At 37.7% G+C, this 17,151-nt stretch overlaps 1 protein-coding gene across 1 annotated transcript in view; it reads right to left on the bottom strand.

Annotated features, from left to right (window-relative positions):
* Positions 1-14,673, bottom strand: part of NAALADL2 (N-acetylated alpha-linked acidic dipeptidase like 2) — a 241,426-nt gene extending 226,753 nt beyond the window's left edge. Inside the window, exons 1-2 of the mRNA XM_029962326.1 lie at positions 14,661-14,673; positions 13,095-13,596 (exon numbers count right to left, since the gene is read on the bottom strand). Coding sequence (XP_029818186.1) covers positions 13,095-13,596; positions 14,661-14,673 — 515 coding nt within the window. The remainder of the gene's footprint in view (positions 1-13,094; positions 13,597-14,660) is intronic.
* Between the last annotated feature and the right edge of the window lie 2,478 nt (positions 14,674-17,151).

The following is a 17,151-nucleotide window of genomic DNA, read 5'->3' as shown; positions in this document are numbered from 1 at the left end:
CTGGGAAATGACCAGTTTTTACAATGTTGGGGAGGTATCTGGGCAAGGAGGAGCCTTCCACAAACTAGACCCAGAGCTCTGGAGCACCAGGGCACCTCGAGGCTCCTCTGGTAGGACCCCAAAGCCTCCTTAGCAAGGCAGGGACAGCACTGGGCGGAAATGTCACTAAAGAGTTCCTCACTTACCTGAGGCTCTAATTTGGTACAGGATAATTTGATCTTTAATGTCAGTCTTAATTATGCTAACTAAGGGGGAGGGATCCAACCCTACCAGCAGCTTTTAATCCTGGGTATGACTCATCCTGATCCAATTAACTATTTCCCACACAGCAAAACCTTTTGAACTTCAAGACCTACTGAGTCAGGAGGAAAGGAGAGAGACAGAAGAGAGACTCAAACCTTCATAATCCTCATTTATCCATTTATCCTCAGGAAGCCACTGTGAGTGATCTGTACATGGCTGTGGCAGCACTGGCAAGAACTGGGAAAAAGGAGTTAGGCTAATCCAGATGGGACATGACAAAAGCATGTAAAACCAATTTCCAAAGCCGTAAGACTAAAGGAGGATTTAATTTATTAAGCTTTGAATTTCTAAAATAATACCAAATGATTCTTGTTTTAAGAGAGTGTTTCTAAAAAAAAAAAAAAAAAAAAAAAAGGTAGTTTTGCCAGTGGAGAACTGCAAATCCCAGATAATGCCCAGGTGGCGTGGCAGTGCCACAAACAGCTCCCTATGCCTTCCAGTGCCTGGCTCTGGCCTCTGTGCTGAATCCTGCAGGCACCAGAGCCCAAACCCTCTGTTCTAGTTTGCTTTGTTAATCAGAATAGAATATTAATATCAAGCCCTCTCAGGCATCCTAGCTAAAACAGCTGAAGAATAAAGGAAAATTCCAAAAATTTAGGAGTTAATGCTAGCAGCCTGTATCAGATATAATTATCATTGTCTTTTTTTAGAAGCTAGCTAAGGAAGAACTGCAGAATCTGATCTCACCTGACCACAGCTGACAAGAGGCAGAGGCATCAGTGCAGCCTTGAGCCTCTGAAGTGTATTTTAAGAACTGCTTTGTTCTCTGCCAGAAACCCACGTGCAGGCAGTGGGATGGGTGGCTAAGTGTACAGGCTATACACAACTCTCAGCTCATAGGTGCCAATGGCAATTTTACAATGGGGTCAAAAATATAAAGTTAACTTGCTTGTTAAAAAAAAAAAGAAATCCAATTTCAAAAAATTTCCTATTAATTTGTGGATTAAAAAAAGAAGGGATCTATATTCCGGGTTTGTATCTGAAAGTAGGAAAATTTTTCATAATGTCCTCATATTATTATTAGTAAAGAGAATGAACAGCACTGCCTTGTTCATTCACATCCAAAGAACTAACTACTGGTTTCAAACTTGTACTCCAAGATCTTTTCAGTACAAGTAACAAATTTGATTGATCTCAGTATACTTCAATACAAGATTTGAAAAGACTGATGAAACACAGAGATTGGAAAAAAGACATTAGGAAGGAATCACTAGATCACCTCACCTGACGTTTTCTATGCCACAGACATATTCTGCCTTGTGTTGAACCCTACGATGACAGTCTGGCTAAAGAACATCCAACAACACAACAAAGTCGTAATGAAATTGGTTCCATTCTTCACCTGTTCTGTGCTGTATATTTTTACTTGTAATTTAATGCTTGATTCTTGTTGTAGCTTTTTACCACACCAGACTAGGAAGTCCAGGCATCTATTTTCATGTGGAGATACTTCTGCACTGTAATCAGCTAATTTAATCTTACGTTCTATATAATACTTATGTCAATATGAACGAGATAAGCCCCCCAAGCTATATTTATTTCTGGTCAAATGCTAAATAAGTAACTATATTAGGTGTAAAGGCCCCTCTTTTAGTGCAGAACTGTGTCCTTAATAACTCTCTGGGCATTTTTAACACAGTCATCACTTTGAGTTCCTACAGTTTCAAAAGAACTATGAATACAAGAAGTACTTCTGGCCCTGGGACTAGAAGGTATTCAGGTTTCAGCCACAACCACAGGCAGAAGTGGTACTACAGTACCAGACAAGTGGTACTACAACATATGACAGCTTTGAGAAGTGCTGTGTAAATGACAGAACTTCAGCTATTATCCAAAATTACATCTATGTATTCACCTAGGTACAAACCCCCATATATAAATGGACAACTCTACATATATATTTCTGTCTGTAGGAAAGACTTTACAAAAGTTATTTAATTAAAAAAAAAAGAAAAAAGTTTTCCACGATAACAAAACAAATACCACTATTAACATCATGTCTTATCTATCTTCTTAGCACATAAACTGAATAATTCAGAAACAAAATTCCCCACAGGGTCTGTGCTAGGATCCCGAGGAACCATGCAGATGTAAATTTTTTTTTGACACAGGATTTAATTTTCTTAAATAGTTTCTGGAAATATTAGTAAAGAAAAACAAGCATGATGCTACAGAAGACCATTTATATATTTTAGGTCACTATTTGCACAGCTAGCAACACAGCAGCAGGTTCCATTTGCCTTGCACTAAGTATATCATGAATAATTCAGTTCCTTGCTTTGTTCCCTAAATAGTTGACAGGGAACAGAAACTTTGTCCATGACCCATATGGCCTTTTTTGAAGCTTGCCTATTCATTTAATAATGCACATCACAGGGCCCATCACCTGGGTTAGCACTTATTAAAAATAAAAGCATTCAATAACTATTACTAACAAATGGCCATAAAACAAGCAACTTCCAAGTGCTACCACCTTTTGCTTGCAAATAGCACTCAGCCAACTATTTAAATAATTAAATGCTCTCAATCTGCACTGCATCAGCCCTGGCTCACACAGCCTTGAAGAGGAAACAGATTCCAGAACCACTGGGAAGATGTTCCTGCCTCGGCCACAACTGTTACTGAGCTCTCTGCTAAATCACAGATGCCCTGTTGGAACAAAGAAAGCAATTTCCACCAAAGGCACACTGACATTTTCATGGACTCCTTATATATTTCTAACTATCGATCCTTCTTCCAGCTGTCTCCCCTCTTCACATCCTGGAGCAGTCCTGGGCTTCTCCAGGCTCAAATTTCCCTAGAGCATAACACCAGTATTGGATTCTTGAGCCAAGGTAACATCAAAACTCTGGCCATTTCATCAATTCTGTATTATAAGGGAGGATTACTGCAGCAGTCTTCAGCCATCCCCTAACTTCTTTTCTCTAGAACAAGATCTCAGCAAAAATACTACAATTCACACAAACTCATCTCTGAAGAGACTTCTCAAATTTGCTGGAAAGAAGTCAGTCTTTGATGGGGTCCTGACCCCTAAAGTAACAGTGACCTTCTCCCTGAAGCTTCACACAACCCACTTAAATACCCTGTAGGCTAACAGAGTTTGAGCACCCATTATAAAAGGTAAAATGAGTAAGATCTTCAAATGCTACCTGCTCACTTCTGTTAATGTTATCTCCTCCATTCTGTTCAGTAACAAACTTTCCCCAAAGATAAACGAAGACATGGAGTTGGTCCAGGAACAGACACTGCTTTGGTGGGAAACATCAGCACACACACCCCAAATACCCCAGCTAGGAATAAAAATCATGAAGTCACATGAAGTCACCAAGAAACAAGATTTCTAAACAATTTCACTTCTGAGCCATTCCAACACACTATTTTGACAGAGACATTTCAATACACTTTTCAATTTTTTTATTTCACTAAAAGAAAAAAAATAATGGATAGAGAAAATTTTCATCTAACTGGAAAATTACAACCTTTTCAGCCTTGAAGAAATACTCATAAAACAAGCACATTATGAGTCAGTATTTTAACTTGGACAGGAACTAGTTCATTAGGAAATCATGTGTTTGTAAATTTGTGGCAATTACATGTGTTCAAAGGAAACATCAGCTTATAGGAAGGATGAGACTTCTCTCATGTTTAAAGATTACTCATTATTGAGACTGAGAAAAATCAGACATACACACAGGAGGAGGCATCATTTGATTTCTTTTCCATAATCAGCACTCCAGAAATTTAAAAAATTCAACTTGTTTAATTTTGAAGTCTAACACTACACAAGTCCCAATATCACCAGGGAAGACCCTAACTTTTCAATACATTCCATATTTGTTTCAGTGTGGTAGCTCCTACACTTCAGAAACTCATCAGCTTTTAAAGAGAATTGAACTGAGAACAGAAGCCCCTTAATGCAAGACTATTGTAGAATACTATTATTAAAATTGATTATTATTCAGACAATATCAATTTCATTATCCCTGATCGATCCCAAGCAATGCTCCTTAGCAACCTGCAGCTACAAATGCTGCATGAACAATAACTTATTACAGCACAACAAACTGCAGCCCTGCTGCTCCCGGTTAAATTCGGGAGCAGTCCAACTTATTAGCAGGCTTCTAGTAAATAGCTGTCATAGGTGCTGACGGCAGGGAACTGGATGTCAAAGCACCACCAAAAAGGGCTGAGAAAACTCTTTCCCCTCAAGGCTTTGTTAATTTGATTTATGTGTACAGGCAGGAAACTAATTGCTAATTGTTGCATTGCATACCATGGAATTGCAGCACTCCACTCAAAGCCTGGATCTCAAGAGTACCAAATAGTTTTACGCTGCTGTGAGAGATGAATCCTAAACAGGAATCTGCCCGTGTTTGATGCTTTGGAAGTTTTAAGATCTCTTTGCAATGCCCTATGGCACCATCTCCTCTGAGGACACAGCCACTGGATCGCTGGGAAGTTGAGGCAACACTGTCAACTAAGCAAGACCAAATTCCTGCAGTAGTTCAGGCAATTAGGAGATAGTCCGTGTAACTAAAGCTACTAATTGCATTAAGGGGGGGTTGTTCTGGAAAGTTTATTCCTCAGTATCATTATAAACATTTGCCTGGGACCACCAGCCAAAATTGCTGATTGTCCTTGTATGGAGTTGCAAGGACTGGACAGTAAAGGGCAACTTTCTCCAATTTCTGCATCCTGTGGTATTTCCCAAGTGGAAGCAATTGGTCTAAAAGGAAAACTGGTTGTCATCTCAGCAAGTTGTGTGGTTTTTTTGTCCTTCAGATTCTTTCTGTTAGGAAAAATGTGGTTTGGTTAAATCTATAAAAATTATAGATGGCAATGTAGATACTTCTTTAGACTCTAACTGCTGCCTTTTAGCCAGTATTAGCATCAGAATCACTGAGAAATATCTAGTCAAGCATTTCTGTTTTTCAGGTAAAGTCAAATACAGGGCCTACCACTCATCAAAAGTTTCTTAAAATGTATGGATTCTTAAAATCCATAGATGTTTCACCACCCATTCTAGTTTGTCATGCTGAAACAGAAATGGATCCCTTGAAAATCTGAGCTTTCTGAACAGCACCAGACACCCACAGCAAAGAGGAGAGCCAGATGTCCTGGGGCAGCCCAGATAACAGGAGGATTCAAGGCACCATCAGTCCCGCCCCAATCCCTCTGTTACCCCAAGCAGGCAGGAGCGAGGAATGCTAGACCTTTAAAAAGCAAATTGCTCCCTCACCCATGCTGGCACAGCTCATTTCATCATCTATTAGGAAAAGTAGTACTTGTTGCCATTCAGAATTGCTATCCTAATTGGCTCTAAATTGCCCGCACTTCCAGCAGTATGGTAAAGATGTAGATAGCTAATGGCCATAGAAATTGGTTGTCTCTCTAAACCCTAACCACACTTCTGCTATGAGAAGTGTGAGGCAATTTCAGCTCGGTAATCTTTAATTTTGAAATAAGTAAGATCGTGCAGTTCAAAAACAAGTGATCGGAGCAAAATTCGTTTGTACTTTATAACCTATCAAAAACCTGATGTCACATCCTTATAGAAAACATGAGGCACTGCACCAACATGCACCAGGTAGGAAAGCACCCCAACAGGAAAAGTTCACTGTCAGATCCTGTTCCCCTCATGCAGAACAGGACTGTCCCCTGTGTCCTATGTAAACTCTCAGCAGTACTGAGCTGTCTCCCATCTTCCCCTCCCAGATTCGCATCCTGAGCTTGTAAATCGTTCATTGAAACAGACACTCTAGCACCAAAAACACAGATTTATGGAATAAATACATGTAATCTTCCAAAATTCAAAATTAGCTTATCTATTTGTATTTATATCTATATCTATGTATATATCTATATATACACACGCAGTTGTTCCATAAAATACATTTCCTGGAATTAGATGTTTATAAGAAAATATTCCAAAAGCTCATTCCCACTTTTCTCACTGATAACATATGATGTTTACATAGGACATGAAATACAAGACACAAATCTGCCTTCTGCCTTCTTCTCTTTTCAGAGAAGGTTTCTGGGGTTTGTCAATCTCTTTTACTTTCTTACATGTGAAACACAAAATTAAATTCATTTCCTGTCTTTAAAGATAAATCAGGAAGTTGGCCCAACTGAGCTTTCCTTTCCGTGTTCCCTAGCAGAAAAATGTATGTTGGCTTTGAAAAAGGAGCAGTAAGACCAAAGCCACTCGTGTGAGCTGTGACAGATAAGGAAATTTGTCAAGGGACTTATCACTTATTATGCTGAGCAGGCATAATACAGCTTATTGATTCTAATTCATTACCATATAATACTTGTTGCTCAGGAAATCACACAGATATCGCTTAGGAAAATTATTTTAAGGCCACACTGTGTACTTAATTTACCAAGGATACAGTAAAAATCATACATAAAAATTAGACTGCACTGCAAATAATTTCCCAAATCAAACATCTAAAAAAAAAATAAATCAATAAATGTTTATGGTTGCCATTAAAAAAAACCAAACCAAAACAAAAAAAATACAAGAGGAAAAATTGTTCTTAGTGAAATACATCGTGGACTTGAAACATGAAACATGTCCTTTCAATGTTAAGTAAACCATAAGCTAAGACATTTCTTCAACAAAGAAGTGGAATATTATAAGTATATCTGTAACTGACCCTAACAGGATCAAAAATACACCTCTTTGTCAAGTATTATATCAGTATAATGCTTCCTTCTTTCATCTACAGAAAACAAAACAAATGAGAGAGCTACGTTTGGCAAATAAAAAAAAAACAACTGAATGAAACCAAAGAAACCTATAAAACAGACAAGCTTTCCTCTTAACACCTCTGAAGTACAGATATAGCCTATTTTTTTGGTATAAAAAGAAATCACATTTGACGTAAGTGGGTATCTGAAGCCTAAGTTTATCAAGTCACTGTTCCACAGATACCACTTGGGTCACACAGGGCATCTTTGTTCCACAAAAGACACCTCCCTGTGTTCTCAGAGCCATTCTCTGCTGGGCAGGTAGCAGGAGGATAAGTAATGTTTGACATTACTCTTATCTCCCTTCAAAGGGGCCTTTGTACTTATAAATACACATTCAAAATTATCATGTGAATGAAGAGAATCCCAAGTGATTCCACAGTGTGGGAATGAAATAAATCTATTGAGCTCACTTAGCTGCTGGTTACCCAGGAACACGCCAACATCCATTCCTAAAGATGCAGCAGGCATGACTTCAGACTCAGCCTAACTAGATTTAATACTTGCATATACAATACAATAAATATCTGAGACTAACATACAGGAGGGAAATGAGGAGTTCCCATTTAGATTTGCTTTTTGCAGAGCATTTTTCAGCTGCTGGCATGACAAAAACCAGAATTTGGTTGTGTACAAGGGACACAAAGACAACTGCTCTGACCATAAGTGGAATGAGAGCAGCCTAGGCCAGCAGACTGCTGCCAGCAGCCCGGGGGGGGGGGTTGGTCAGAGGGAGCTGTTAATTAATAATAACTATTAACAGGAATAGGGACAAATGGGTCTTTCCCAAGGGCAGCAGTCACCGGAGCCCTCCTTTCTCTCCACACATCCCTCTCCCTTAGAAGGAAAGGTTCTGCTTCTGCTGTGATTTCTCATTCCTGGGACAAAGGCAACTTGCCTGTAAATCTAATTCAGCAGCCTGTAAATTTAATTCAGTCCAAACCTCCAGAATTCAAACTTTTCAAGAAGTTCTAAGCTCTCTTTGCTCCTCAGATACGTGTTTCTCACAAACCCGAGGAAAAGGTTTGAAGCTCCAAGGTTTTAACAGTACTGGTTACAACTGATCAGGGACAACAAACAGTTGTGTATGGAAGTTTCTCACTTAAAGAAAATAACAAGCAAACTCCTTTTCTCACTGCACAGGCACTTTTGTTCTTTGGCCATGACTGCACAGGAGAGCTGCTGCTGCCTGCCCTCCCAAGCCCTTTGAAGAATTAAGCTGAAGTTATGGCTGGCAACAGGCACCAATGACAAATCAATTCTTGCCAGAGATGGATTTGGGAGATTCTGCAGGTGATATTACCCGCTGGAATAAGGAACAGATATGTCTCTAAAGGACAGTTAGTTACAACTACAGGTATTACAAAGGGATTTAAACCTCCCTATTGCTCGAGGAGGGGAAAAAATGATAGTGAAGAAAGCATTTGAGTGAGAACATACAGGATAAAAACCAGAGGTGAAATGTAGGAGCCGCTCTATAGACTGGTTGGAGAGCAAAGCAAAGACTCCTTTCTCTGTGCCCCCTCCCAGTTTTAATAATGGAAAAATGTATCCAAGAAACTGTGAATCTAATAGTAACCAAGACATATGACTGCTGAGTGGAATTATTGAGTAAAGCAGAATAAGGTTACAAGAATTTTAAAAACGTCAGAGTGAATTGGCTGATCTGACAAACAATGTATAAGCTAGAGTTATCACTGACATCAACACAACTGCCTTTTTTTTAATTCTTACTATTCAACATGAATCTTTGTTTATCCATTTAATTTGCAAAAGTCAAATCCAAAATTACAACCGTAAAAAATTCTGATACCCCACATTCTCTAAATAAACTAGGATAGTTTCATTTTTACCTGGTTTTGGAGCAACCCAACTGAAATAATTTCTTATAAAATAAAAATACCGTTTTTCATACTTCCCTACTGAAATGCTCAATAAAGAAATTAAAGATGCAATGCAATATGTATTTTCTAAGAAAAAGGTGCCAAATTGGATAATAGTGATAATTATAATCATAGAGGTCTTTGATAAGACTGCATTTCTGCTACTTTTTGTGGTTTTATTGCCCTGTCCCTTTAGATTTTGTTAATAATTTTAAACTCAACTCTTAACTGAAAAAACTCAAAGTTCAATTGCACAAAACTCAAATGTTTACCATTTTACCCTGAATCTACATACATACCCAGATATGTAGCAACAGAATAAAAATACACTTCTTTAGCATCCCCCTTTTTATACAGGGCGAGAAGGAAAAATCAGATGAATTTTCAAAAGCACTTCAGTGATATTAGAAATCTAAATGCCATTTTAAAAAGTAGCTTTAAAAAGTCAGATTTCAGTGAGAATTGTGAAATTTTTAATTGCAAATTTCCTTTTGAGAATTAACAGCACACTTAGTGAAATTACTGGGTGTTTCTGTATTTTTGAAAGTCTGACTCTTACGACCTTCGACATTTATTATAAACTATAGAGAGTTCCACATCTAAAAACATTCATCACTTTTGAAAACAGGACCTTTCCTAGGCTAATGATTGTGCTTTGGAGCTGTAGACACATTCCTCAGGGAGCATGGTGCAGACTCAAAGCACAGAAGACCCTCCAGCTCTGCCCTCTTGACACGCTCTCTCTAAAAGGGCTCTGAGAACTCAGTCTTGCCATGGAGTCTCAACCCAGCTGTCCCAGGAGATAACCTGCTGTCAGCCTATCAGTTTTACCAGCTTTATCCATCTGTTTTGTCCTGCTAAGTTCTGCTAGTTATGGATATAAATTTAAACAGCACCCAAAGTATTTTATGTTTCAACTTCCACCTCGTCTCTTTTGGGTGTGGGATTTATGCCCTTCTCATAAGGACATATAGAACAAAGAAAGAAAATTGGGAGAAGCCATATTCATGGCACAGACAGATACAATTACTGGATTCCTATCAGCCCAGTGATGTTTGCAGAATTAAGTCTGGTTTTACCAGTTCTGAATCTCCTGTATTATGGAGCAGGTTATGTCATAAATATTTATCTGAGCAAATCTAGTATTCATACTGCTAAATCATTAGATTTACTGATTGAGTCCTATTAACAGTATTTGTGCCAATTTTTGTCAGCATGTAAAAAGCAACGTGCAGGATGAAGAAAAACTCTAAGTTTTTTGGTGACAACTCCTTCTCCCCTTTCAGGCACCTCTCACAACTTAACACCTCTTGAAACCCCTGAAACATCAGGAGTAAACCGATTTCAACTTTTTCCTGTCAACATTGCAAGCACCTCCCTGCAGGGGGCGGGGGGAAGTGTTCAGAAAGGCTTACAGATATAATGTTTACTTAGGCTGTATCATTGATTAGGAACGTGGCCAAGACCAGTAATTACAACTGTGCTAAATTGCACGGAAATTCCGTAACATTGACATTTCACGGGAAGCAAGGTGCAAAGTTTAAGGAATAAAAGCCAACGCTGAGTTTTCTTACCTAATGATTTCTAGTGTGTCTGCTGGGAAAAATGCTTATCATGGACCTGGCTGATGTAGACAGGCAGAATGGGCCTGACAGAAGAGCTGCACATCGGCTCCCACCAAGAGCCTCCAGTGGAGAAGCTGGACAAGAACACTAACCCAGCACTTCCAAGACATCCACACACCTTTTCAATCCCTCCAGGGATGGAGACTAAACCATTTCCCTGGGCAGCAATGATCCTCCATTCCTAACATGGATTGGTAGACAGGTTTCATTCAACTCACAAAATCCACAAATCTCAACAAAGCAAACACAAGTCCACTGCTGCACTTCTGCCACCCCTTTAGAAGCCCAGAGGGTCCCAATCCTCAAAGCTTCATTTGATCACAAGCAGATTTCACCCCCGTTGGGGTGAACAGCTCCCACTCCAGACTTGCAAGCACACTGAGGTGATGTCTGCTTGGACAATATGATTGGCAACTCTGTGTCTTTTAAACAGGTTTTTTTTTCCTCCCAATTCCTTTCTCAGGATAGTTAGCAAAATCCTTTACCATTACTGAGTCTGATCTAAATAGTAAACAAAGATAATTAAATTAATGTCATTCCCAGTAACAGGTAGAAGAGAAATTGCAAGCTAAGCAGCTGCCACTTTCCTAATAACTCAAAGTATTATATTGAAAGAAGTTTTCCAATAACATATATTGACATTGTCAGGTTTGAGTTGTGGGTTTTTTTACCCAAGCAACATATGTTGCATGTTCTGTACTTGTGGGGCTAAACACACACAGGTTTCCTTGCAGTCTCTGACTATTGCCAAACAGATGTTGAGAAAAAGCAACTTAAAACAACATGGGATAAAATCTGTCTCAGATCAAAATGTTGGCTTAAGAAAAATCTTGTGGGTAATGCAGTATACTAAAAGCATTGATTATATATTTATATACAGAATTGATAGGCAGCTGAATTAATGCTTGACTACATTTGTTGAAATCATGCCATTAAATAGAAAAAAAAATCAAATACTAAAAATTATGTAAAAGGCTAGCAACTATATAATATGTTTTTTAAGTTCCAAAGTATTCATATAATTCATTTCAGTTAAAGTCCAGATTCTCACTAATATCCTAATAGAAGGCTGAAATCATTTGACAAGTGATGAAGAGTTTGAAAAGGGATCTTTTTAAACCACTCTTTGAAATAATAAAATGGCAAGCAACTCCCAGTCCCCAAAGACAAAGTATTATCCTGAGTTTGACAGACATGTCAGCAATTTGCTGTAATTTGTGTAATACCTAATCTCAGGGCTTAGTTTATTCCAATACTTTTGTCATGACTAAGCCTAATGACAGCATTCATTTCAATTGACTCCCTGAAAAGACAAAGAAGTTAATTTTTTACATAAAAAGAAGAAAAATCAGCATTTTTCATCACCTGTACCCTTTCCCATTATGAAAATGATTAGTCTGTCTAAAGTAGAGTCAGTTCAGCACATGAAAACTGACATGAAATCCTGCATATTTACTTTTTTTCCCTTGAATTTAGTAACAGTGTTGGCTCAAAACACTGTATTAACCACGTCAGGATTTAGGACTTGATTTAGCAGATACAATAAAAGACAATATTGTTAGAACACTCCTGTGGTTACTTTCAAATGTATTTTTGCTCTACTCAAGAAGACCTCTTTGGATGACCATGACAACAATCTTTTCTAACCTCAGGTTTTTAAGTTCTGCTGCTCCTGAACTGGTACTGATCAAAAAATCTGCAATGCATTGCCTTTATCATGAGAAAGGAACTTTCTGTTCCAGAAGCCAAAATAAGCTCCTCTGTCCCCTCAAATAACTTACAAAAGTTGGAAGGAAAACCTAGTTTCTTCCACACTCACCGCTACAGAAAAGTGATTATACTCTAATATGAACATGTTATATAAACTTTCAAAGCAGTGAAAAGATTCCACATGGAAAAAAATAAAATCAAACCCCAGTCAGCAGATATTTTACAACAATTTATGTTCTTAAAACAGATTATAAAGAATAAAAAATAAACAAATCGTGGTCTTTCAGAGTGCAGAGGCCAATTTTTTCATCCTAAAGCAATGCAGACTAAAGGTTTAATTCACCATTTAGATAAAACCACAAGCCAGGTTTCATTTTTGTGCCAAAAATTAGTCAGGAATTATTTTAAAGCACCAAATATTACAAAACATCATATAAACCTTGCTTTTCAACAGTGTTATTTGGCAATCAGTTGGACCTAGGACAGTTGTTCTATTGTTTATATTTCTATTCACTTTGAATAATCTATGTTTTTCAATTCATGTACATTAAAGATAATAACATATTTAGTAACAGAACGCTGCTAAAGCAAAACTATTGTGTTTAACACAAATTTACATTATTAAAAATTCAACTACTTTTGTATATGAGTAAATTCCACTAGTTTTCTTATGAAAGCTTCCCAAGCATCATGAGAAAACTGAACATGAAGAAAAAGTCAAGGTTTGTAAATATGATTCCACATAAAACAAATCACATAAAGCCTTAACACTGGTACCTAATTGCATTTAGACAAAAAAACATGCCAAGGTACATACCTGTAAATCTGTTGAATATTTTCAGCTTTGATTTCCTTGAGAATTTCATGGTAGATATGAGGATTATTTGGTTCTTGAGATGCTGGGGGAGAGGGGCATTTCTTGCGAGCATAATATCCTATCACAATTCCAAAAATAAATAAAATCAAAGCAGTGCAAAATACTTTCAGTATCCGAAAAAAACTGCAGCGATTGCTCTTTGGTGCCTGTCTCGTGTAGTGTGAGATGTAGTCGGGGTCTTCCTGAAGCCTCTGGAATCTTCCTTTGGGAGAAGATGAAGTCTGGATGGGCTCGAGATCAAGGTCAGGGCTCTGGGAGTTTCCCAGGTGATGCTGGACTGCACTATCCAGTCGGAAATGGTCAAAGCCAGGCTCCTCCAGCTCTTTTTCCATGTCCCATTCCAGTTCCAACGCTGTGGCTTGGAGCTCATCGTTGTCAAGGTATGGAGAGTGCCCCTGTGCTCTCTGGTCTGCATTCACTTTGTGATAGGCCATCTTTTTATCTATTAGAACAAAATTTAAAAAAAATCACAGATTTTTTTTCCACATGCAAACTTAAACAATTTATTTATTCTTTGTAAACGTGGGAGAACTAAACATAGACAATAAAAAGTAAACACTGGGTTCTCAGTATTTCACTTTCCCCATTTCCATCGTCCTGTCTTCTTTTGTAGGATCAGCAGTCCCATCAACACCATCAGTGTGGAAAGAAGATATTTAAGAGAATATATTGCAAGAATATGAATAAAGGGAATTTACAAGTGCCAGTGGCAAACCACAGAAGTTATCCAATTATTTTGTCAGTCCTCGAGATAATATAAAAAAATTGAGTGAAGGAACAGAGTTTCCAAAACAATTATTTGTTACCTGAAAGTAATTTTAAAGCTTAACAACTGTGTGTATCAATTTGATTTCACACACCATTCAAAATAATGCTGTTAAAATAAAGTAGAAAAATTAGAAATAATATAAATTGCCTGATGTGATTCTAAACACAAGGAAATGATACGTTAAAGAAATTTCAGGGTGACACTGTACTTACACATCAATAAAAGGATTCCATTTAGATGGAGCATTCTATTATTTATAGGTATTTTAAATGCATAGTTCCTGAATGACTGATGAATTTACTTAGAAATTGTCCCAGCTGTTTTGCTCCACTTATTTTTCCCATTTTAATGAATCAAAAGCGCTGCCAGGTAAGTATTTGTAACAAAATCATTCCTTTAATAGCAAGGCATAACTGTGGTACTTCTAGATATTTCTGTGGAAGCAGAAGCCTCTAAAGAGAACTCTGACCTCCAGTACGAACACTCAAAGTCAATTTTCAACAAATCATTTTTAAAAGACTGCAACGACAGGGTGCCTTTCCCTCCATACTTTGACAATAGCCATTCCAACACATAAGCATCTGTAATTTTGGGCTTTTCAAACATCAGACTCACTTCTCAATTAGAATAAAATGAAGATAAACCTCTCACAGTGATGAATACTAGACTGACACCTACAGCACTATATTACCCCTCCATTTTTATGCTTTAAGGCATTTTCACTCTCCAAGACTTACCTCCAAATAACATTACTGAGGCCACGTAATAGATGAACCAACTCTAATGGCAAAGTAGAATTTCAGCTTTTTGAAGCTCAGAAGAGTGCAAAGTGTTAGCAAGCTCTGATATAATGAAACAGCCTATTGTCCACTGAAAAGCTATCTGGCTCTATACAATACCAATTTACAGATCCTATTTTCCCTGTACAGCCATATAAATATCCCTGGCCTATAACTGTCAGGCAGCCCAGGAACAGCCAGGAGAGCCCACACACTCCGAGTGGAGCTATTGCAGCCACTTTGCAAATCAATTCTCCACCTGCAGTCCAAACTCTTCTATATGCAGTGGAAGCAACAGAGTTTAGAGTGATCTGAACTAAAGCCTCTTAAATTATTGTGAAGGTCTGCATTACTTATTTAAATAACAATAACAAATTTGGTCTTTAAATTCCAACTGAGTCAACAAATGGTTTACGCCTGCAAAGCCTTTGTGGCTGACCTTGTTAGCCCAACCCTCAGGTTTGTGAAGGATCCTCTGAACTACAGCTTTACTATCCCCACAGTTGTGCATCACCTCAAGATTTCTCAAGGGAGCATTCTGTCTCCTTAGACAGGTTGTTAAGGAAGATCTTTAGTAATATCAGCCCCAGAACTGATCCTTGGTGCACTAAGCTTCTTGCCAAGCACCAGCTGGACATAAAATGATGTATTAATATTCTCTGGAAAATTGAGCTAACTAATTTTCAAGCTATTTATCTGCCCTTTCACTCCATCTCCTCTTTTGCTAGTGGAGGGATTAATTTGCAAACCAATGAGAGATCACTGCTAGATAATATCAACTGCCCAACAACCTCATCTTTTCAACTCCATTTCATACTGCTCTTTGTCAGAAATTGAAGACCAGTGTTTTGTCCTTTAAAGCAGAACAAATTATTACTGCATTCCATAAATATGTATTTTTGACTCTAGAACTCCTGAAGTCATTTAACAAACTGTTTTAGCCAAATAAGTAAATCCTTAGCAGATTAGCACTGTAATAGCCATAAAACAGGAATTAAGGCAGTTTTTCAGATGCAGTTTCATGGCTAATATTAATCTTGCTGAGCTTAAAAACGTTGGCCATTGCCTAACTGCAGTAGTTAAGTTTTCCCTGTATTTATGACACTTTAAAAATGTATGTTATTGTTCAATTGAGTGTATTAATAAAGGGTATTTAAATCTACATATAAGTGCATAATAAAAATCCATATGAAATTTCTTCAAATGGTTGTTAATGCAGACGAGTAGCAACCACATTCCACAGCTTAGTATCTCAGCAATTGCATTTTCATTCAAAGCACCAAAACCAGTTACCTCACTTCAGAAAAAACCCAAAAACACATAAGCAACTAAATGAACTAAAATTAAAAATCAATATTCAATTCAGTTTTATATTTGAAACCAGTCTTTGGAGTATGGGATCTTATTAGCAACGCATGTCCTTTAGTTAAAGAACGCGAGGAATGCAAGAGTAGCTGCAGTTAACAACTTCACTTTTTCTACTGATATTTCTAAGTTCATTATTTGAGTGTAAGAACACAGCACAACTTACCTCAAAGTATCTGAGATCAGGGCCCACAGTCTATTGAACCATTTTAACAGAAAAGGGTCTCCTGGTTCTCAAGGCACAAGCCATTTGTGCCACGTAAACCACATTATTAGTTCTGTTTACCACTGGGTATTTAGCTGTTTAAGGAATTAGGCATGACTTAAAGACTAGATAATAAATGCAGTTTTGGGTGGAAATTAGAAGGATAAAGAAAACTCTACATAGTGATTTGAAAAAAAAAATTGACACTAGAAATATGGAAAAATTTTGAAGTCAAGAAAAACCACTACAATACCCTGGTTCATTCTTCTCTAAAACACAGACCATAAAATGAACATATTTCTGAAAGACATTTTTGAAAACTTCAGGAGATAGAAAATTCATCCCATCTGCCAGCAAGCTGTTTCAACATTTAATTGTTGTTAAATACATGTTTTATTATAAAGATAAAAGAGCAACTGCAAAATGCCAGAAGTCTGAATATGCACCAAGTGAGCTTTAAAGCCATTCTATAGGGACAGCAAAGGGGATCATAAACTCTGGAATACTGGACAGAGCCAAGCTGATTACCAATAAAGCTGATGTGCATTTCTATAGTTCCACTGATTTGTGGGGAGAATGTTTATCGAGAGGTATCAAACCAAACCTAAATATCCTTTCAGTTAACCGTTCCCAAGAAATCAGGAGAGTCAGCTCTATCAGATTGTTATTGCCTTAACGAGTCCATTTCAAAACTATCCACCTGTTCTTCGACCTTAAAAATAATGCATTTACATCCTGATAGGTACATCTTGTTATGAAACCACCAGAAACTTCTTTTTTTGACGGCCTTCCTGCTTCAATCCCTTACCAATTTGAAAACTACACAATAAGGTTGACATGGAACGTCCTGCATCTGCACCACTGCCACTGTCCAACACC

The sequence above is a fragment of the Manacus vitellinus genome, unplaced genomic scaffold (assembly GCF_001715985.3).
Source record: "Manacus vitellinus isolate BGI_N305 unplaced genomic scaffold, ASM171598v3 scaffold_45_pilon, whole genome shotgun sequence".
Lineage (NCBI taxonomy): Eukaryota > Metazoa > Chordata > Aves > Passeriformes > Pipridae > Manacus > Manacus vitellinus.
This window is presented reverse-complemented; position numbering and strand designations above follow the sequence as displayed.